This window comes from Neoarius graeffei, chromosome 4, assembly GCF_027579695.1.
Source record: "Neoarius graeffei isolate fNeoGra1 chromosome 4, fNeoGra1.pri, whole genome shotgun sequence".
NCBI classification, from domain to species: domain Eukaryota; kingdom Metazoa; phylum Chordata; class Actinopteri; order Siluriformes; family Ariidae; genus Neoarius; species Neoarius graeffei.
Window position 1 is genome coordinate 84,860,078 of NC_083572.1, and position 22,320 is coordinate 84,882,397.

Sequence of the window (22,320 nt, forward strand, 5' to 3'; positions counted from 1 at the left end):
TAAGCATGAACTCTCGATCATAGATGGATTAAAGAAATTACGTACATATCTGCACATAAAAATGTAACAAACAAAGGCGGTTAGGAATTTATCATAGCTCCACCAGTTTAAAAAAAGGGAGGGGGGAAGGGGGTGTTGGCTGTATGAGAATTTGAACCACGGTTCTGATTTTAGGCAACTCCCAAAGTGAACAAACATGGAGCCGTTTATTTTGGGGAGCTTTGTTAAGATTTTAATGGATGATGAACCACATACGAGAGTCCTAACTGTAGTGCAGGTCTTATCAGTAAAGCCCAAACAGCACCTGCATCCCAGCACATGGCTCCTCTGTGTGCTATATTAAGAAAGCCTGGGCCTTTGTGCAATGTTTCAGCTCGACTCCGCTCACTCCCAAGAGAATACAACAGCCTACACACATTATCACTATGTTCTCAAGTACAGCACCAGATACAATGAGAACTGGGTTTCTCTTGTTTAGCTTATCAGGCCTGTTAACCTCTGATCAGATTTCCTGCTCAATTCATCACTATGGTTACAACTAGAGTTGGGCAATGAGCCTTAAATTTTATATCATGACTTGCAGTGAGGGCGGCACGGTGGTGTAGTGGTTAGCGCTGTCGCCTCACAGCAAGAAGGTCCGGGTTCGAGCCCCGTGGCCGGTGAGGGCCTTTCTGTGCGGAGTTTGCATGTTCTCCCCGTGGGTTTCCTCCGGGTGCTCCGGTTTCCCCCACAGTCCAAAGACATGCAGGTTAGGTTAACTGGTGACTCTAAATTGACCGTAGGTGTGAATGAGTGTGACTGGTTGTCTGTGTCTATGTGTCAGCGCTGTGATGACCTGGCGACTTGTCCAGGGTGTACCCCGCCTTTCGCCCGTAGTCAGCTGGGATAGGCTCCAGCTTGCCTCCGACCCGGATAAAGCGGCTAGAGATAATGAGATGAGATGAGATGAGACTTGCAGTGAAATAAACACTGAAAGCTTCAAGTTCATTTAAATTTACACCAACGACTTGATGTTACTAGACATAAAAATAACAAAACTTTGAGAAGTAATATTGAATGCAAATACGGTAGTTACACAAGTTGCACTTAATCAACCCTGGTAAAAACCCATTCTTTCTTCTTCAGTAACATCTGGTCAGGGTCCTACTGGATCTGGAGGCTCTTACAAGAATATGCACTGGATGGCAAATTGGTCTGTTGCACGGCACCATGCACACACACATTCGCACGCTCATTCACACCTAGGGGCAATGTAGCACAGCCAATCCGTCTACTGGCATGGTTTTGGGAACCTGGGATTCTGGAGTGGTGACGCAGAACCGCTGGTTGGCCAATTTATCTCAGTATCCCATCTCTACAGATATATAAACCACCGCTAATTACAAATGAAACCATGACCTCAGCACACAGCCTGAAATACATGGTGAAGATTTGATGAGCATAAGCATTTGTACGACACTAAACTGTTTAACAGTGTACCATCTTATTACCTCACCCGCTGCTATGGAGTAAGAGGGGCGAGGTACTGTTTTCGGTCGGGTTTCTTTGTTTTTTGTTAGCAGCATTACGGGAAAACGGCTGGACCAATCTTCATGAAACTTTCAGGACAGATGGGCAGTGGTCTCAAATAGAACCTCCAACATTTTGAGGGTCATCCGGTCAAGGTGACCAAAAAGGTTAAAAAAAAAAAAAAAAAGCTCTGAGCTCAGACTGCAGGAGCGCTGCCTTGGAAAGACTCCTCCCACAAACATGCTGATTGGATCACTACCTGCCTTATTTGCATACACTATGCTGTCACTGGATGGTTTCTTGGTTCGTTTACATACTTCTTGCCTCACAGCAAGAAGGTCCGGGTTCGAGCCCAGCGGCCAGCGAGGGCCTTTCTGTGTGGAGTTTGCATGTTCTCCCCGTGTCCGCGTGGGTTTCCTCCGGGTGCTCCGGTTTCCCCCACAGTCCAAAGACATGCAGGTTAGGTTAACTGGTGACTCTAAATTGAGCGTAGGTGTGAATGTGAGTGTGAATGGTTGTGTGTCTATGTGTCAGCCCTGTGATGACCTGGCGACTTGTCCAGGGTGTACCCCGCCTTTCGCCCGTAGTCAGCTGGGATAGGCTCCAGCTTGCCTGCGACCCTGTAGAACAGGATAAGCGACTCCAGATAATGGACGGACTATTACCACCTCGCCCACTATGGACTAGACTAAAGAAATTACTTTGACATATTTATGCTTATTACAGAGGGAAAGTGCATTTCACTGAGCTCTAGCGCCGGGCCATTTCCAGGAAATAAGAGTTTCGGTCATGGCGATAGCGTATGTATGTCGGTCTCGGTTCGGAGGTTTCAGTTTTGAAAACTTTAAGCGGTAAGAGTAGAAGAATATAAAGTACAAATACTTGGTATATTTTACTTCTGTGATTTTTTTTTAAATCATTCATTTTTGGATTACGCTTCATTTTTGTGGCTACTGCCTCATAGAGCAAATATATATATATGCTCTATTTACTGTATGGACATAGTATCAGAAAACTATTTTGTTTATAAGCAGTAGCCACATGTACCCATAGGGTACCTATTTTTTTCGCGATATCTTCCTTCACATTCATCATAAGTGCTACCGGGCGAGGTTTGTTTTGCCTGGCAACACTTGTTATATGGGCTAAAAAAATACAGACAGAGACTAGGACTAAGAATTTGGGGTATACAGTTGTACATATACCCAATATATAATGACTGCTGGATAAGTGGAACTTCTGAAAAGCTCATCAATCTTTATTCCAAAACAAAAGCACGGCATATCTTATTCGTTACCAGTGGCGGCTGGTAGTCTTTCAAACAGGGGAGGCTGGTCGGTTACGATATTTCCAGATTTTAAAAGAAAACACATCAATTTTGCCCATACTCTTGCCTCTGATCTGGCTGATTGTTGGCAGGGTCACAAACTGTGAAATAACAGGTTCTTTTGGCCCATTAGCCTACTGTCCAATATACATGATGGTGGTGTTGGGGGGGTATATTTTAACATTTTATATTTTAAAATTGTGGCATGTTGTTTAAAAATTGATCATTATTGAAAGCAGCTCTTTGTCAGGAACCTCAGCAGTAACAGCAGAGTGTTCTGGAATAGGCACAAGCACTGACCTTGGGGAGCCAAACATAGAGCTGGGTGCCACACATTTCATTCAATGACACTTTCCCTATATTTTACTTATTTTGACTGAGAAATGTTTTATTGACAATTCTGATAACCCTTCACTTTTAATCCAGGTCTGTAGTGTGAAATGTTCTCGGCTGTGTTTTTGTTTAAAAATGTTTTCCAAATTGTAGCTGTGTTTAATTCATATCCAGAAAAATATATATTCCAATATAATATACTCAGCATAAACATTTTAAATAGATTCTATATTTTTGGTCCATCCATGACATATTACTAAAGTAGCCTATTTACTGTTGTTGATGTGGGTCACTTGCTGTTAGCCAATTCACTTTCTCGTACCAAGAGAGCTGAAAGGAACGAGTATTATTCCCTACCTTTTTCACCAAGTCAATTTGAGGCGTTGGTCTACCCTGCTCTTTAATTTTAATTTTTTCCTCGAAAGGAAGACTGGCAAATGGCTTCGCCAAAATTAAATCAGCAATGCTTGGCATCCGTGCGCAGCTTTCTTGCTAGCTGACTAGCCCCCTCAAGTTCAAGTTCAGTCACTCAAATAAACGACATTTCTGGAACTAAGATAGCAAACTTGACAACACTATATTTACACTTTATCTCATCTCATCTCATTATCTCTAGCCGCTTTATCCTTCTACAGGGTCGCAGGCAAGCTGGAGCCTATCCCAGCTGACTACGGGCGAAAGGCGGGGTACACCCTGGACAAGTCGCCAGGTCATCACAGGGCTGTATTTACACTTTATTTACAATGAAAATATATACAAACTAAAAAAGCTGGTAGAAACTGTATGTAATGAATGAAATCGAAATGTAAGCTGATCTCTTACAATACACCACAGCGAATCCGCATGGGACTGAACTGAAATTCACCGCTGCCTGTCGATATTTGAAACGAGCTGTCAATCAAAGAAAATATCCGGCCGCTTTCACCAATCACCAGTCTCCTCGCGGAAACTGCCATGTCCCTCCCACTGTGAGGCTCGGAGTCCGGTGGGCGGGCGTTTTCACAGTATTTGTCCAATAATCGTCTTGCATTTTGAGATTGAAAAGTGCATAGCTTCCAAATGCCGTTGAAGTCCACTGAGGCTGGGAGTCCATGAGACTCCGTGGGCGGGCATTTTCGCAGTATTTGTCCAATAATCGTCTTGCATTTTGAGATTGACAAGCACATAGCTCCCAATCCACTGAGGCTGGGCTGCATCGCGCTGTCACGAGGGGGAAAAACTCACGCACACATTAGGCGAACTGGGGAAAGTTATAACGGAATGATTTCGCACTGTAGTTGGGTTGAGCACATATATTTCTATGATTCTGGATCTGAAATAGCAATGTTATAAGGTCGGCTATAACATAAGCCTAGCGCAATTCATCCTACACGATGTTCGTCATTTTTAGAGGAGGCTGAGCCTCCCTCGTTGTCTTACGTAGAGCAATCGCCCGTGTTCGTTACACTTTAAATATTAAGTGTGTTTGCTTTTAGACAGATGATCTAACAGATGTGTTATCTAACCTAGATAACTGTCCCAAAAACGCAGGGTTCTACCATGCATGCTGCCTTAAACCAAAGGTTGTGTAAAAGGAGAAGAGGCCAGGGATATCCTTTCTCTCAAGTTCTATCACTGCCACTGCGCGGTATACTACATTTCTGCTCACGTATGGAGAAAGTATTGGGTGTCATGGAATGCGGCTTCTTGTTGTGGATGATGTAAAGGACACACGATCCTGTCATAATACCAACAACAACTGCTTGGTCAGCTAGGACAATGTGTATCCATGCAGCGTGTGCTGCACGTGACCATAAGAAAAACATGCTTAGTAAGATTTCCATACAGACTTGCCATGATTCCTGCTTCAGTGCTTGTGTGTGAATAATTCAGTGATTCGGCTTTTATACGACACGCTGCACTTGTGTTCCTGTTCTTACAGCGTTATGCCATGCAGTGTCACCGTGCCTAGTTTCCGAGCTGAATTATTGAAGGAGAACGCCCAGTTCTCCAGCACACCTGAGACTTAGTGTGCATCAGACCTGTTGCATTAGGTCAGTGAGAACACGCAACTCATCTCGAATGCACCATCGGAGTCAATCATGCTGTGAAACGACTCGTTTGACCTCTTCGCGTTTTAAACAAAATGTTTGCTTTATTATGATCTGCAAGCACTATATAGTTTGACATTTACTGTATCAAATATAAAAAGGAAGCATGAAATTTCTTCTCATCAGAAGGAAGTTTCCTAGGTAGGCAGCATTTTGTGCATTCCTAAGATAAGCACCGTCCCAGTCATTAGGAAGCCAAATATCAAAGCAAAATTACATGCATCCTTCTTGGCTTTAAGCACTCTAATAATTCTGTTCCAGACCAACAATCAAAATGCGAAGGTCTGTTGCTGTGACACCGGCTAGTGGCCTAGTAGTAGCGTGTCCGGGTCTCGATCGGGAGATCGGGAGTTCTATTCACGGTCGGGTCATACCAAAGACCATCATAAAAATGGTACCTACTACCATCTGGCAAGGCACGCTGCAATACAGATGTGAGTAGGGAGTTAAACTCTCGTGGTTACCAGAGGACCAGCCCCCCACTGTAACCCTAGCTATGTAATGGGCGAGAGGCCGAGGGCTGCGGAAATGGAGATCGGCACTGCCCGATACGCCACACGGCGCGGGAAGGACTTTTAACTTAACTAACTGTCGCTGTGACGGAATATGTTTACAGATGTAAGTGAATTGCCTGCATACTTGCCAACTCTAAAAAGGAATATGAAACAGTCCCATGGAAAGGATGGAGTGTAAAAGGAGGAGAGGGAGTAAAAATGCAGCAAACAGTAAAAAAAAAAATCCATTTTTGATGTAGTTACATAAGCCTGTCTAATATCTCCTGCAGAAACCATGACATGTGCCCACACGACCAGTATTTTTCACTATTGCTTTGTTGCTCAAACTGTTTGATCACTGACCAGCATCTAATTCATTGTAGGCTTATTTAATCTTCTGTTCGAGGGAAAATGTTCAACCTTTTTTCCTCCTGCGGCCAAAAACAACACTATACACCCAAAAGTAAATGGACACCTGACCGTTATACTCATGAGAATTTCCCTGAACTGGAACGAAGAAGCCCAAACATGTTACAGCATGACAATGCCCCTGTGCACAAAGCACGGTCCATAAAGACATGGTTTGCCAAGGAGTAGAAGAACTTGTGTGTTATTCACGGAACCCTGACCTCAACCCCGTTGAACCCGTTTTGGATGAACTGGAACATAAACTGCATCCTGAGCCTTCTCACCTGACATCAGTGCCTGATCTCACTAATGCTCTTGTGGCTAAATGAGCACAAATCCCCATAGCCAGGTTCCAAAAGCTAACGGCAAGTCTTGCCATAAGAGTGGAGGTTAGTATAACAGCAAAGGTGGACTAGATCTAGAATTAGATGTTCAAAAAGCATAGACGGGTGTGATGGTCAGGTGTTCACAAACCTTTGGCCATACAGTGTATATACTTGCCTAATGCTAGCCAAGTCAAATATTCCACGAAATTGAATCGTACATGAGTTGATAGCCGATGAGACGCGTAGCACCAAATTGGCTACAAGCCATGTATAATGAGATTGATTGGAATAACTGTTTTATTCTATCCACAGTCCCTGGATTTTGAGAAACAGAGCATTTTTACTTTTTGCTAATTCAATAAATAAAAACTTTATCCAAAACGTCCGACAAAATCATTTCCGTTTAGAACGTAAACAAACTGGCAAAATAACAATAGCAATTTGGAAAAAATGCAATAATAATAATTCTTGAAAAATAAAAACAGGTATGTTCTTACCATCAAATACTTTTATTCCATATTTTGTTGCTTTTTTTTTGGGGGGGGGGGGGGGGGGGGGGTCAAGTAGAGTTTTTATTTCGTCCTCGGTTGGTTCAGCAACACACGCCGCCATTTTGTTTTTCTCTACTCACGTTATATGAGCTGATAGCCTAGTAGTAGAGTAGCCAATCAGAGTGCAAGATTGTCATATCCAGTGAATGTGGACAGAATAAACACTGATCTTTATTACATTAATAAATTCAAAACATTCTTTACTTTGGCAGAAAGTGAGACCACCATGTAAATGAGAGAAAATCAAGCTGAGTCGAAGCCAAGAGCATCAGCAACATGATTACTAATACGAAATGGATTCAAATGTTGACTGGATCATCTTCCATTTTTATTGGGGGGGAAAGTGAAAATATTCCTCTGTTTTGAGACCTTTTGAGTAATGACTCAGTACTAGTGCACGCTGGTTTTAAAATACGATGCTTCTACGCAAGCGTGTGAAGATCGGCAGGTCTTTTTTTTTTTTTTTAAGAGCGCTAAAATTTAGATACTTTTTTATTTGACATATACAACTCCTCTGTATTTGTAGATTAGAAGTAGCTCTGTGGTCAAAAATAAAATAAAGTAAGTAACAACACAGCCTCACAGCTTATGCAGCTAGCTTATGTTATTAACTTAAAACAACAGCCAACTAGCTGTTATTTATGAAACAATAGTCTGGTTGTGTTTGAATCTATTAAAGGTTATGACACATGACTCTCTTGATGCTGTGCTGCCTATACTGTCTTATAAGTCAGTGCATGGAGGCTACATCCACACGACAACGGCAACGAGATTTTTTTTTTTTAAATATTGCGTCCACATGGGCAACGGATCAGTTACATTTCAGGTCCATATGGCAACGCAATGCTTGCTGAAAACGATGCAATACACATGCCACACCTCTAGGTGCGCTGTAAGACGGTCCCATCGGAGACACCAGAACAATAGAAGAAGTAGACGCATGCGCATAAACCCCTTCTTCTGTAGCATTAGCCACATAAAGTTTTGATTATTAATCAGTAGCGTAAAACGAAAGACGCGGAAAGAGGAATGAATGGGGGTAGATGGAAGCTGGTACGCCAACATTCTGATATTCTCCAGAATTCTTTAATGGTCCGGAATAAACTGAATGCTACACGTTGATGGATTACTTTTTTCTACGCCCTTTTTGAGGAATGTATTGTCGGACTTAAACCAACATCTGAAGAGGTGAGATCGCTCCTTTTTTTTTCCTATTTTTGCTGGTGGGATTGGTTTTGTTTTTGGAAAGCGCATGGGCGGTGCGCGGTTTTGGTTACTGCTTCCGCAGTGTTTGGACTAGTTATAGGATTTGTTGACAACTCGCATCGAGTTCGTTACACTTCTACCCAGCGTGAAGCACTGACAGTCATGTGGTTGTGACGTCATCGTAAACAAATCCGTTCTACTCATCCAGACGACTTCGCAACGGTGCCGTTGCCAGATTTTTCCACTCTGGGACCCGTTCTCAAAAGATTTCATTTTGGGGCACCCAAAACGCCGGTGCCGTGTGGACGCCAGGCCGAAACGATAAACAATTTTATCAGATTCACCTGAATCCGTTGCCGTGTGGACAGGGCCTAAGAAGCAGCGTTTCAAATAGCTACACAGGATCCTATAAGGAAACGGTTTGAAGCTGGCTTCAAAGTCTACACTGCTAAGATACCAATCTATACTACTAAAGGAAGGCTGTCTGTTGGTCTCTCTGTCCGTTCATACTCCATACTTTGCACGTGGATTGGTGACACCCCAGAGGGGCCCCAAGACAACGTTTTTGATTTTCCAAAACAAGGAAATAGTGCTAATCCAACACACTATTCATTTCCCGTAGGCTACATGCTCATGCTAACACACTGCACGCAGCCTCAATGGGGAATCCCCTCCCCCACTCGCCTGGGAGTTTCGATTGTATGGGATCTCGCAATCAGCGCTCCTCTCCAGAGACTTCCGCTAGGACCGAGTTTACGTCTCCTCAGTGATGGCCAATAACTACTACGTCTCCTCTCTCCCATGGGCAATAACTCCTAGTGTTCACTAATAAGGCACTAACCCCAATTGTCTAATAGGATAGTTTGGATCAAGTACCATTGTCAGAAATAGACTGAACAGATTGAATAATCTGTGACTACACAAGGATATTTCTCATCAGAAATTCATACTCAAGTCAAAACTATTACAGACTTTACAGCTATTTATATACAAACTGCTTGAGCGCCCAATGTTTTGGCACCGAGTTCAGTGAACGAGCATGTAACTCGAATGAGCAGTAATAATTCGATAATCATCTGTTAAACAGCTACAAAACAAGCTCACTGACAGCACTTGACCTTCCAAAAACATGGCTCCCGCAGTAAAACACTGCATGTTTGATTCAAGACCAGCCAAAACAGATGTGCTGGCTTGTAGTTTTGTCAACATGTGGCTCAGGAAATGAGGATATGTAGGAGGTGAAGAGTCCACAAGGCTCTGGCCACACCCTGGGTGTCGCTCATTAATTATGGAGCAACACAGAAAGCTGTACCACTGCTGCCTTTATGTATGGAGCGTCTATAATTAAGTCCGACAGTGCATGAAATCCGTTCATGCACTCCTGAGTGTTTTTACCTTCAGTACAATAAAAAGTGATGCGGTATGAATGAGCATTAGTGTCAAAAAGAATATTTCTCACGCACTACATTAACAAAAAGCATGAGCAGAAATAAAAAGATTAAAAACAAAAACAAGAGTGTGGGAGAGAGAGGGAAGGATCATACACAGACAAGGAATTATAGGTAACGTAGGCAGGACTCACCAGAGGAGAAGGAGACAGAGCTATGTTGCCTATGGAGGCTTTTAATTCATCTACTGAAGGAGCCACAAACTCAGCATTGTCAGCAAGCAGGGGTTTGATCTTGATCTTAAATTTTTTGTGGTGGTCTTCCTCTTCCTCCGACTCACTGGATGAGAAGAAGTGGGACTTGTCTTTCGGGGTTGGTAGTTAGCTGTTAAGGAAAGCACTTGCATTCGGGGATGAAGTCATCACTGGTCAAACAGAACCAAAAAAAAACCCAAAACAAGAGTGCTTGGAGAGCACAATATTCCCTGCTGGCAATTATGCCATAAGGCAAATTAATTGAACGAAATTGCAATATGCGTATTACCGATATATAACAAAGAATCCTGTCAAGTTTCGTGAAATTCCTCCAAAAATTGTGAGAGGAGTCGATTTCAGAAGGTGAGCACCCTTCCTGGGACGGACGGGCAGACAGATGGACGGACATCGCTACTACATAATCCCCCTTCGGGCCTTTCGGCCAGCAGGGGATCAAAATTGTGAGGGAAGTTGATTTCAGAAAGCAAGCACACCTTGACGAAATTGCCAAACGTACAAGTCTGTTAATAATCATGTTAATAATCATCCTTTTTCGTTTCCGTTTCCGGTTGAGAGTACGTCGTGCGCATTCTGGCTGCCGCTTCTCACCAGAGCTTTTTTTAAATTTTATTTTCTTTCTTTTTCAATTTTCATTTTATTTTTTTTTCCTGTGTGTTTGTGTGGTTTGATGTTTGTTTGAGTGTTTTGTCTGCCGGTTGTGGTGTAGCTCCGGACCCAGTTTTGGGCGTTGGTTCCCTCCAGGCCTTGGTTCGCCGTGGGCGATGCCTGCACTCCCAGCTGTGGACTGCAGTGAGCTCGTTGCTCATTTTACATCGTGGTTGTCCAGCGCTCTGCGCTTTAACGCTTGGCGTGATGTTCCGAGCGATGTTGCTCGGTGGCGTCGCGGTGGCTGTGCAGGCGGTTTGGGACACACCAGCGCTCTGCGTGGCGGAGCTTCTCTGCTCGCTTTGTGGATCCATGGCGTGGTGTTCGAGTGATGTGGCTGACGGCGTCACGGCGGCTATGCTGGAGATGTGGGACTCGTTTTCATGCGCCTTTTGGTGGGACTGTGGCTGCTACACCACGGGAATTACATCCTGACCCCTACTTGGTGGACTTTTTACTTTTTTTTATTATTTATTCATTTATTTATTTATTGTTATTTTTTTCTTTGTCTATAATTGTAAAGCGTCCTTGGGTTTCTTGAAAGGCGCTATATAAATGTAACTTATTATTATTATTATTATTATTATTATTATTAATCAAGGGCATAACTCTGGCAAAATTTGCCCAAATTAAACAAAATTTCAATATGTGTATAACTGTCATATACCAAAGCCTTTTGCCAAGTTTGGCGAAATTCCTCCACAAATTGTGAGAGGAGTTGATTTCAGAAAAACGTGCATCCTCATGAAATCGGCAAAGGCAGAAATTCGTCCAAAAATTGTGAGAGGAGTTGATGTCAGAAGGCAAGCACACCTTCATGAAATTGTGAAACTACAAGGTTGTTAATCAAGGGCTGTAACTCTGGTAAAATGCCACCGAATTGAACAAAATAACAATATGCGTACTACCGACATATAACAATGCCTTTTGCCAAATTTCATGAAATTCCTCCAAAAATTGTGAGAGGAGTTGATGTCAGAAGGAAAACACACACTCATGAAATTGGCAAAGTATAATTTTGTTAATCAAGGGCTGTAACTCTGGTAAAATGTGACAGAATTAAACGAAATTACAATATGCGTATTACCGATATATAACAAAGAATCCTGCCAAGTTTCGTGAAATTCCTCCAAAAATTGTGAGAGGAGTTGATTTCAGAAAGTGAGCACCTTCTCGGGACGGATGGCCGTAAATCGCCACGACACAATCCCCCTTCGGCGCAGTGACGCTTTTAGACATTTATCACAAGTGCTATGATGTGTACCAGACACTTGCAACTACTAATACAGAAGATATTCTAATCAAATGAGTCCTCAATATGGCATAGGTGCAGGTCAGGATATCTCCATCTTCATCTGGCCTGATGCTATAACCTTCTTCATCCACCATGGGAGAGTTCTACAACACAGAGCAGTAAGAGTCAGCTAACGTCTCATCAGGGCTAGATACACACATATACTGTAGATATATAAATATACAGTTTTTAATAAAGAGAGATGTGCCTCTATTTTACAATTTTTGTCCAAGATGTTAAAAAGGAAACGTGAGCCTGCTGCAAAAACAGAGATTAAAAAAATGTTACAGGGAATAAAAATGGAATTTTTAACTGAACACAAATAAAAATACAAAGAAAGAAAAAAAAACCCTCACTAAATTCTTCTAAAGTGAAAATGCTATGTGCAACTGGTTCATAACATTTTCCCAATAGACCTAACTCCCTGTCCTAAATTCACCATTTTCTATAAACCTGGTTACGTGACGACAGTCCCTATCACTGGGTTTTTGAAGACAGATGCTTTGAAGAAGTTTTTGTTTGAAATTGTGAAAAATAAGTACGTGTTTCTGGTTAAATGCAGTGTTCGGTTTTATTTATACTCCAGCTTTTGTATAAGCAGAGTAGGCCATTATGTACATAATATGATTAACTTAGAAATGAAACCGTATGAAAATTTAAGATCACAGTTATAATTACTAAAATTATCATGGTTATCAGTATTATCGCGATAAAGTTAAAATGCGCTGAAAATGTTCAAAAATACTGAAATCCGCAAATAAAAATAACCGCGCTACGCACTTTTTGTTTGCATAAACATTAAAATAACAACATCAGGGCTGCCATGAGAGGCTATTTTTTATTGGTAAATCTATCAATTATTAGTTGGTTAATTTAAAATGATTATTTTTCCTCAAAAAAAAAATTAAGTTCATTTTAGGCCTATTTTATTTTTTTTACAGTGAGCAAGAGAGAAAGAAGAGAAAAACAAATGCATCATAATTATTTAACATGTAATAATGAAGATATTTTCCCAGTGTTCCTTTAACTTACACGTTTAATTATACTGATCACAATTATTCAAAATGTTATCTGTTGTATTTACGGTATGGCATTGCCTATACCAGAGGTTTTCAAAGTGTGGGAGAGTCAGCCCCCCCTCAGAGAGCAAATAAACAACAGCGCCCCCCCCCCTTACAATTTTTGTTGTTGCTATAGCTACTTAATGTTCCATTCATATTTTTAAAAAATGGTTGTTGTACACATTTTTATTTTTTTTCTTTTACATATTTTAAAACAGGCGGCACGGTGGTGTAGTGGTTAGCGCTGTCGCCTCACAGCAAGAAGGTCCTGGGTTCGAGCCCCAGGGCCGGCGAGGGCCTTTCTGTGTGGAGTTTGCATGTTCTCCCCGTGTCCGCGTGGGTTTCCTCCGGGTGCTCCGGTTTCCCCCACAGTCCAAAGACATGCGGGTTAGGTTAACTGGTGACTCTAAATTGACCGTAGGTGTGAATGTGAGTGTGAATGGTTGTCTGTGTCTATGTGTCAGCCCTGTGATGACCTGGCGACTTGTCCAGAGTGTACCCCGCCTTTCGCCCGTAGTCAGCTGGGATAGGCTCCAGCTTGCCTGCGACCCTGTAGAACAGGATAAAGCGGCTAGAGATAATGAGATGAGATGAGATATTTTAAACATCTGTGCTTTTTGAAAACATCTTTTTTTTTTTTTACACATTTTAAACATCTGTGCTTTTTTTAAAAAACATCTTGTTTTACACATTTTAAACATCTCATAGCATCGTTAGCTAGCACCTCTTGGCAGACAACACACTGTGGCAGTGGAGCATCTTCAGATCCAGTCCATGAAAATCCAAACTTTAAATAATCGTGGTCATACATCCTTCTTTTTTTGCTTGGCCCAGACTCTGTCTCCTCACTCACTGTAGCTTTAGGTACTAAAAATCGATCCATTTTGTCTCTGACAAAGGCTAGCTGAAGTTCGCTAAATGTCCGCAATAGTAACTTATTCTGGTTTATTTTTCCTCACGTTGCGCCCCCCCCGAAGAACTCTGGCGCCCCCTAGGGAAGGCGTGCCCCACACTTTGAAAAGCCCTGGCCTGTACAACAAAATGTGCTTATAATAAAGTGATTAAGCAAGGTACATGTCCCAACAAGCTCAAAACACAGGAAAATATTTTCAGTGGAAATTCTATGGTAGCAGGCAGACGACTTTATGGCTTTAATAATGAGTGGTCTGGCTAACGCAACTTCAAAGCTCTGCGAGCATTGGTCTGGCAAAGATATTAAGCCCAACCGTTTCCCAAAGCGCGTGGTTGACCCGCCTCCCTGAAATGCCTCAGTTTGCTACTGGTCGAAGCCAGAAAAGGCTGTGACGAAGCTTAAACCAATCACATCACTCTTTCCTCTGACGTATGTGACGCGACGGAAACTGCTTGAGTAACAGGAAGAAGATAAATACCTCCAGGGCTGCGCTTTGCTCCGTTTTCAATGAGAACTTCCCATTGAATGCTTTCAATACAGCATCTACCGCTGTGTCAAAGGCTTGCCACTGCTCCATGTTCGTAATGTTTCTAGTGAATGAAGCGCTTCCGGGATAGATTCTGTAAACAATCTATGGCTTCCGGTTGCAGTTCTACTACGTCACTGCCTTGAACACGCCTCTACCCAGGGCCGTTGGAGATGCTCAAAGTTGATTGGCTCCCGATTTTTCGGGAGCTTGGAAGAGCTGGAAATAGCTTGCCTTGCCAGACTAAGTTCGCAACAGGCCCCCGTGTTGCGTCACACTTAGGATGGGCGGGCCCAGGCTAAATAATGAGTGCATTTAGCAGCTACAAGGACAAAAGATATTTAAAAGCTCTTCCTCTTAATGGTAATTTAAGAAGCACTTATGGTTGTTTTGCTTTTTCTGGCCAGCTCGTGTACAGTGCCAGTGCTGCTATAACTTGAAGTCCTTCCATACTTTTGAAGCTTTGGGTCTTTGGAAACTTGAGCCTCTTTCACAACCGAGTCGAACTCCAGCCACCATGATTTTTTAAAACTGTAGTTTTAACTGTAGCAGACCAATGACCAGAGCCAAAAATATGGCATTAAAAACCCGTGCATGCACAAATACTTTGTACGAGCGCACAGAACAGGTGCAAGGATGGTTTAGCGCTTGCAGAGCATGTGCACGGGTTTGGAGAATGGAGACGAATTAAACACCAGTGATAGTGGGACACGGCTACAAAATTTGTTTTGTTTTTTTTGGACGATATTTAACGTGAGCATTTCAAACCGTGGTAATCAACCACTGATGTAATAATAATTAGAATTTGAAATGGTAATATTAACGGTCATAATTTTACCATGGTTTACAGTGAATCCGTTAACTGTTTCATCCCTATATTAAAGCTAGACTGCCTTTGAAATTTTTCAAGTGTAGGTCATAAAAAGAATTCTCCTCGACACCTAATTATTTTTGTTTAGTGGACTGAAAGCTACTGAATTTGAATCACAGACTTCCAATTTTATTAGTTAAAAAAAACAAACAAATAATTAATGAATTTAGGGCCACGTGCCTCTAAACTCTCCGCTACTTTTTCCTGCTTCACCATGACCCAATTCAAGATACCATGTCATGCATGACGTGGTGGGCTTTCCCCGTTCTCACAAGGCATTGTGGGATACAAATTTTAAACAGGAGAGAAAAATGGAGGACGTGAGTGTGCGAATCAAACGTGAAAGACCGACTACAGTAACGGAAAGCGAGAAAAGGCGTTATGTTGAGAAGGAAAGGAAACGCAGGACCAAACTAATAAATATCGGCGGTCAGCGAACACCTCGGTGTGATCAGCTGTTCGTTTAGCAACAGAATGATGGAACTGTGAGTGCACGGTCAAAGGTAAACCTGCGCATGCGCACACGGACTTCCTCTGTCTGCTTGACTGCGTGAAGCGAGCAATTTCATGCACATTATTTGTCCGGGAATCCCCTCAAATTAAATAACTTCCCAGCCACAGAATGGCCTGATATTTTGTGAGATATTACAGAAATAAACGCACAGTCCCCTCCAAAAGTATTGGAACGGCAAGGTGAATTCCTTTGTTTTTTTTTTTGTACACTGAAGACATTTGGGTTTCAGATCAAAAGATGAATATGAGACAAAAGTTCAGAATTCCAGCTTTTATTTCATGGTATTTACATCTAGATGTGTTAAACAACTCAGGACAGAGCACCTTTTCTTTGAACCCACCCACTTTTCAAGTGAGCAAAAGTATTGGAACATGTGACTGATGGGTGTTTCTAGTTGCTCAGGTGTTGCCTTTTAGATTGATTGCTGAAACTTTAAATAGTTCTTGTTTTTGGCTTTGGGTTTCACCTGTGAAAACTGTATTTGCTGCTAAGCAAACATGAAGACCAGAGAGCTGTCAATGGGAGAAAAGCAAACCATTTTGAAGCTGAGAGAAGAGGGAAAATCGATCAGAGCTATTGCACAAACATTGGGCATAGCTAGTACAACAATTTGGATTGTACTGAAAAAGAAAGAAACTACTGGTGTACTGAGCAACAAACATTGAACAGGTCAGCCAAGGGTAACAACAGCAGTTGATGACAGAAACATTGTGAGAGCTGTGAAGAAACACCCAAAGACAACAGTCAGTGACATCACTGCCAAACTCCACAGGGCAGGGGTGAAGGTATCACAATCCACTGTTCGAAGAAGACTTTGAGAGAAGAAATATAGAGGCCATACCACAAGATGCAAACCACTCATCAGCAAAAAGAATCAGAAGGCTAGATTGGATTTTGCAAAGTAGTACAGAGATCAGCCACAAAAGTTTTGGGACAAAGTTTTATGGACTGATGAGACCAAGATTAACCTCTACCAAAGTGATGGAAAGGCCAAAGTATGGAGAAAGAAAGGATCTGCTTATGATCCAAAACATACAAGCTCATCTGTGAAGCATGGTGGAGGTAATGTCATGGCTTGGGCTTGCATGGCTGCTTCTGGAACGGGCTCACTAGTCTTTATTGATGATGTAACTCATGATGGTAGCAGCAGAATGAATTCTGAAGTCTACAAAACCATTTTGTCTGGCAATTTACAGAAAAATGCATCCAAACTAATTGGGAGAAGCTTCATCATGCAACAAGACAATGACCCAAAACACACTGCCAACACAACAAAAGACTTCATCAGGGGGAAAAAGTGGAAGGTCTTGGACAGGCCAAGTCAATCACCGGACCTTAACCCAATAGAGCATGCGTTTTACCTCCTGAAGAGGAGACTGAAGGGAGAAACCCCCAGAAACAAACAACAACTGAAAGAGGCTGCAGTAAAGGCCTGGAACAGCATTTCAAATGAAGAATGCAACAGCCTGGTGAAGTCAATGGGTCGCAGGCTCAATGCAGTTATTGCACGTAAGGGTTATGCCACCAAATATTAAATGTTATTCACTTTAAGTTAATTTAATAATGTCTGTTCCAATACTTTTGCTCACTTGAAAAGTGGGTGGGTTCAAAGAAAAGGTGCTCTGTCCTGAGTTGTTTAACACATCTAGATGTAAATACCATGAAATAAAAGCTGGAATTCTGAACTTTTGTCTCATATTCATCTTTTGATCTGAAACCCAAATGTCTTCAGTGTACAAAAAAACAACAACAAAGGAATTGACCTTGCCATTCCAATACTTTTGGAGGGGACTGTATATCACAATGAGCAAATTTCAGAGGGAACTAAATTTCACCGATTTCATGAAATCGAAAGGCCGTCTAGCTTTAACTGTTCTTTCATTTCATTTGTGCTTTGCATCAGGATCCTCTCTCACCCTGTTGGGGTTAATTTCGCAATAATGCCCGGCTCGCTGTACATTATATCCCTTACAGATCAAATAAAGAAAAGGAAATGCACGCTTCTGAACTTTTATATCATTTTGATTTTTAAAGTATTAATAGTTCACCATAATTCATTAACTCGATTAATTTCACGAACAGTTCTGTGGGTAAAAATTGAATTTCTGTCTTCATCATTTTGTACTAAGGGTTTGCAAACCTTTGGACTGAACTAGGTTAATAATTTAATTTTATTTCAGTCTACCGATCTATCAAACTCCTTTCAAATTCTAGTTGAATAATAAACATACAGAGAGAATATTCAGATATATTTTAAGGACTTTCGACTAATTTACTAAAAACAAATTGCTTACATATCGGTCCCAGTCAATCTCGCCGTAGAATCCATTGGGAGCTCCATTGCTCTTCTTCTGGGGCTATGAGTGAATCAAATCAGCAGTGAGTTACTTAACAATTTTATCCACATCCAGCAAACTTTATATATACATAATGAGCTAGATCAGTGCTTTTCAAACTTGGTCCTGAGGTACCATAACCCTACTTAGTGTTTTAGCTGTCTCAGACTGATTTACTGAGTAAAAATTTGACCCGAGACATATCTATGAATATTTTATTACTGAGGAATTAAATGCAACATGGAGAGAGAGAGAGAGAGAGAGAGAGAGTATTTTTCTTTGAATTACCCAAAGGCGGCATGACTGTGGAAAGGACAAGAAGGCAAAAGGAGAAAGAGACAGACTCCCTGAGACATTGACTATTTATACTGGAAAAGGTTTCACCATGACTAAAGGATCTTGACCAACGAAATGACTTTCCTGAGATGTTCAAAGCCCAGTCCTGTCATTTAATAATACCATGATTTGCAATTAGTACAGACATTATCAAAATCTATATTTATTTACATGTACCACGGATTCACCTAATTCAACTAATCAGCAAGCCAGAACATAAGTAACTGTTTGGATACGTACTTTGTAAATCAAATGGTTCAAGGGGGTGAATACTTATGCATGGCATTGTACTTTGAACTTGGTACTTTGATATCGAGAAGTTATTTATGAACACATCAGTGTCACTACTGAGGAATTACAGGAGTTATATTTAACAGTTATTCCACGAAATCGAGTCGTACATGAGCTGATAGCCGATGAGGCACGTAGCGTGAGTTGGCTATCAGCCACGTACAACGAGATTGAGTGGAATAACTGTTTTAGTCTATCTACAGTCACTGGATTTTGAAAAATGGAGCATTTTTTATTTTCATTTTTTGCAAATTCGATAAAGAAAAACTTGATACAAAACGTCCGACAAAATCATTTCCGCTTAAAACGTAAACAAACCGGCGAAATGACCGTAGCAATTTGTGAAAAATGCGATAATAATAATTCTTGAAAAATAAAAAGGATATATACAGTAAGCCCTCAGTATTCGCGGGGGTTAGGGACCGAACATGGCCGCGAATAAGCCAAAATCGCGAATGCTTGTTAAACCCCCCCCCCAATAAAACTGCTCACAAATGCTTATTTTGATGTCTAAAACACTCCCTATACCCTAGGCTATACTGCCGCAAAACTCTTCCCTTCCTTTAGCATATCGAGAAGTCCTACCTTCTCCTGCAGCGTCATTACCTTCTTCTGGCGCTTAGGTTCCTTGGCAGGAGCCTTAGAAGATGCAGAGCGTTTAGGAGCCATTGTAGGGCGTAAAAATTATTCAAAAATACCAAGAACGCACAACACGTGAACAAGTCTGAACTACGGGAACCGCGAGACTGTACTGTACAATGCGCTCATTCGTATCAGCCAATGAGCAGCAGCCCGCCATTCAAACTTCAGCCAATAGCGAGCGAGCATTCGGCTCCGAGAATGTAGCAGTGCGTAAACGTTCGCAGTGTGTAAACGTTCGATATGTTCGCCGCAAATGACTGCGAATCGCTGAGATTTCCGCGAATGTATAGGAGATGTGTTCTATATAAAATCCCGCGAATATGTGAATTCGCGAATACTGAACCGCGAATAGGCGGGGGTCTACTGTATGTTCTTACCATCAAATACTTTAATTCCATATTTTGTTGCTTTTTTGTATTTTTGGGGGTTTTGTTTTCGAGTTGAGTTTTTATTTCGTCCTCGGTTGGTTCAGTAAGACGCTCCGCCATTTTCTTCTTCTACTTTAGGGTTTTTTGGTGGTTGGCAAACCAACTTAAAGGGCACACGACTATATTCTTTTAGCCATTTCAGTTTCTTTTAAATACTTCATAAAGCGATATATCTGACTTGGTGTGCTCCGCCATTTTGTTTTTCTTTACTCACGGTATATGAGCTGATATCCTAGTAGTAGAGTAGCCAATCAGAGTGTGCGGTTGCTCATATCCAGTGAATGTGGAGAGAATAAATAATGGATATAATATTCAAACAAAAGCTGGCGTAGAAGTACTTACTCCCCCTTCTCTGTCTGGTGAACCTCTGTGAAAGAAAGAGAGAAAGAGAGAGATGTGTGTCCTGCTCTCCAAACACAGTTTTATGCTCAAATGAAATCCTGTTCTTTGGATTTTAACCCAAACACATTTGCACACCCAAAGAGACACAAAATGTATGTTGTGGCTAGAGCAGTTGGTCAATAACGGACTGAAAAAGCTTCATTTTGTTGGGTTAATGCCCCCTAAAACACTCAAAGTGTGCTTTCTATCATCAGCCAGTCAGAGAGAGAGAGAGAGAGAGAGAGAGAGAGAGAGTCCGCTTAAGCGGCTTATAGTCACGACAAATTCCGTGATCTAGCAGAGAATCAGTCTGCTTAAAGTGCCATTCCACCATTGGATGTATTCTTTGGCATAAAATACAATATATTTTGACAACATATATAAATGGTATCACTAGATAGAGAAATCTTTTAGCTTCAAAATGATATATCAAACATAATTTTTTGACAACGACAAGTATATTAATTTTGCGACCAAAGTCACCTACACTTTTAATTTCCGCGCGGGATGTCATCGGCAGGTTCCCCTTCTTGTGTACCACGTGACGTGGCACATATTATCAGCAATGGCGGATAGAACGCGATAAAAATAATACCAATAAATCTACCTAATACCAATAAATCTAGCTAACTGAAAGATTAACTCAAAATTTTTCGCAATTTTTTTGGCCCCCATATACAAGGAGAAATGACTCTCTCACTTTGGGGGTTTCCTGGTCTAAAAATAGACCGACACGTGGTACACAAGAAGGGGAACCTGCCGATGACATCACGTTTCACTACCGCGTGGAAATTAAAAGGGTAGGTGACTTTGGTCGCAAAATTAATATACTTGTCGTTGTCAAAAAATTATGTTTGATATATCATTTTGAAGCTAAAAGATTTCTCTGTCTAGTCATGTTGTCATAAAATATATTGTATTTTACGCCAAAGAATACATCCAATGGTGGAATGGCACTTTAAGTATTGACTACGGCTGTATGGACAACAGTGTTGGAATTTTCTGAGACAAATGAATATGGACCATGTGAGGGATTTAATTCCCGCTTTCAGCTCTTTTATACGTCAACATTTCTGCAGTACATCAGCTTATAAAGACCGTTTCATATCCTGGATCAAAAAATTGAGCTTACGTGGAATCAGTGTCCTTCTCTTTTTTCCGTATCCCAAAGGCCTTCCTGGTACGTTTTTTCAATCCTGCAGATAAAGTGAAAGATGAACTCAGACACCGGACCACCAGAATACCAGTGTACACAAAACACAAATACACAGAAGATAATTCAAAAGAGATTTAGCCAGACACTACTCAGTGCAACAGACAGACAGCCTGCGCTGTGTGCGCATGTGTTTGTAAAATGAATAGCAGTTCAAAAAGATGAGTAGAGACTGACCCATGACCTTAGAGATCAGAACAGAGGCCTTCATGCATTATTAAAACTGCACTGTGTCGATATTTATACTCTTACTGAGTGGTCTGTTTTACACAGACCTGTTGAGTTCATGATTTTGATTGGTCAGAAGGTGTTGATTAAAAACGGCCCATTATAACAGCAGCTCGTACACATTAGTGTGGACTGTACGTCAGATCACAGGTTTATAGAGCAATTCCAGCGTTATGGACGTGACCCTTGAACTCAAAATGGCAACAAATGACCCAGTGCATGTTTTATTGTCTCCCAGTATTTAAACAGGTGTTGCATATTTTAAGGCTGTACCATACTGGAGAAGTGATAGAACAAGAACAATTCCCATAGTACATCTAGGGCATGCCAGAAAATGCCAATAAAAGATGCGTTATGGATGTGACAGAAAAAGTATCACTTTTCTTGGGTGACTGTACATTTTTATCAAACTCTGTGAAATTGTAAACCTAATGTCGAAATGGAGATATCCATTTGATAGAGGGGTCCAAGGTGAATATTAAAAAAAATCTTTGTTTAAAATATTTTGTATTTCATGCAGAGTTTCGGAAGGAAAAGTCAGCGTTATGGATGTGACAAAATTCCGTTATGGATGTGACGCGTCTGAAATAGACATGGCATATGTTTAGAAAATCAGCAATTTAACCACCATAACCCTTTGAAAAACTCTCTAAATATCAGCTAAAACTATCAAAGTTCTTAAATAATATTTAGGATGGCTATTGTTTTGCTGTTTTGTGGATTTTAGCATACAT

At 41.3% G+C, this 22,320-nt stretch overlaps 1 protein-coding gene across 17 annotated transcripts in view; it reads right to left on the minus strand.

Moving 5' to 3' along the window:
* Positions 1-22,320, minus strand: part of sgip1a (SH3GL interacting endocytic adaptor 1a) — a 237,199-nt gene that overhangs the window by 46,187 nt on the left and 168,692 nt on the right. For all 17 annotated transcript variants that reach the window (XM_060919895.1, XM_060919890.1, XM_060919891.1 and 14 more), the window contains exons 3-7: positions 21,278-21,341; positions 20,107-20,131; positions 18,026-18,088; positions 11,896-11,950; positions 9,827-10,008 (exon numbers count right to left, since the gene is read on the minus strand). In XM_060919895.1, coding sequence (XP_060775878.1) covers positions 9,827-10,008; positions 11,896-11,950; positions 18,026-18,088; positions 20,107-20,131; positions 21,278-21,341 — 389 coding nt within the window. The remainder of the gene's footprint in view (positions 1-9,826; positions 10,009-11,895; positions 11,951-18,025; positions 18,089-20,106; positions 20,132-21,277; positions 21,342-22,320) is intronic.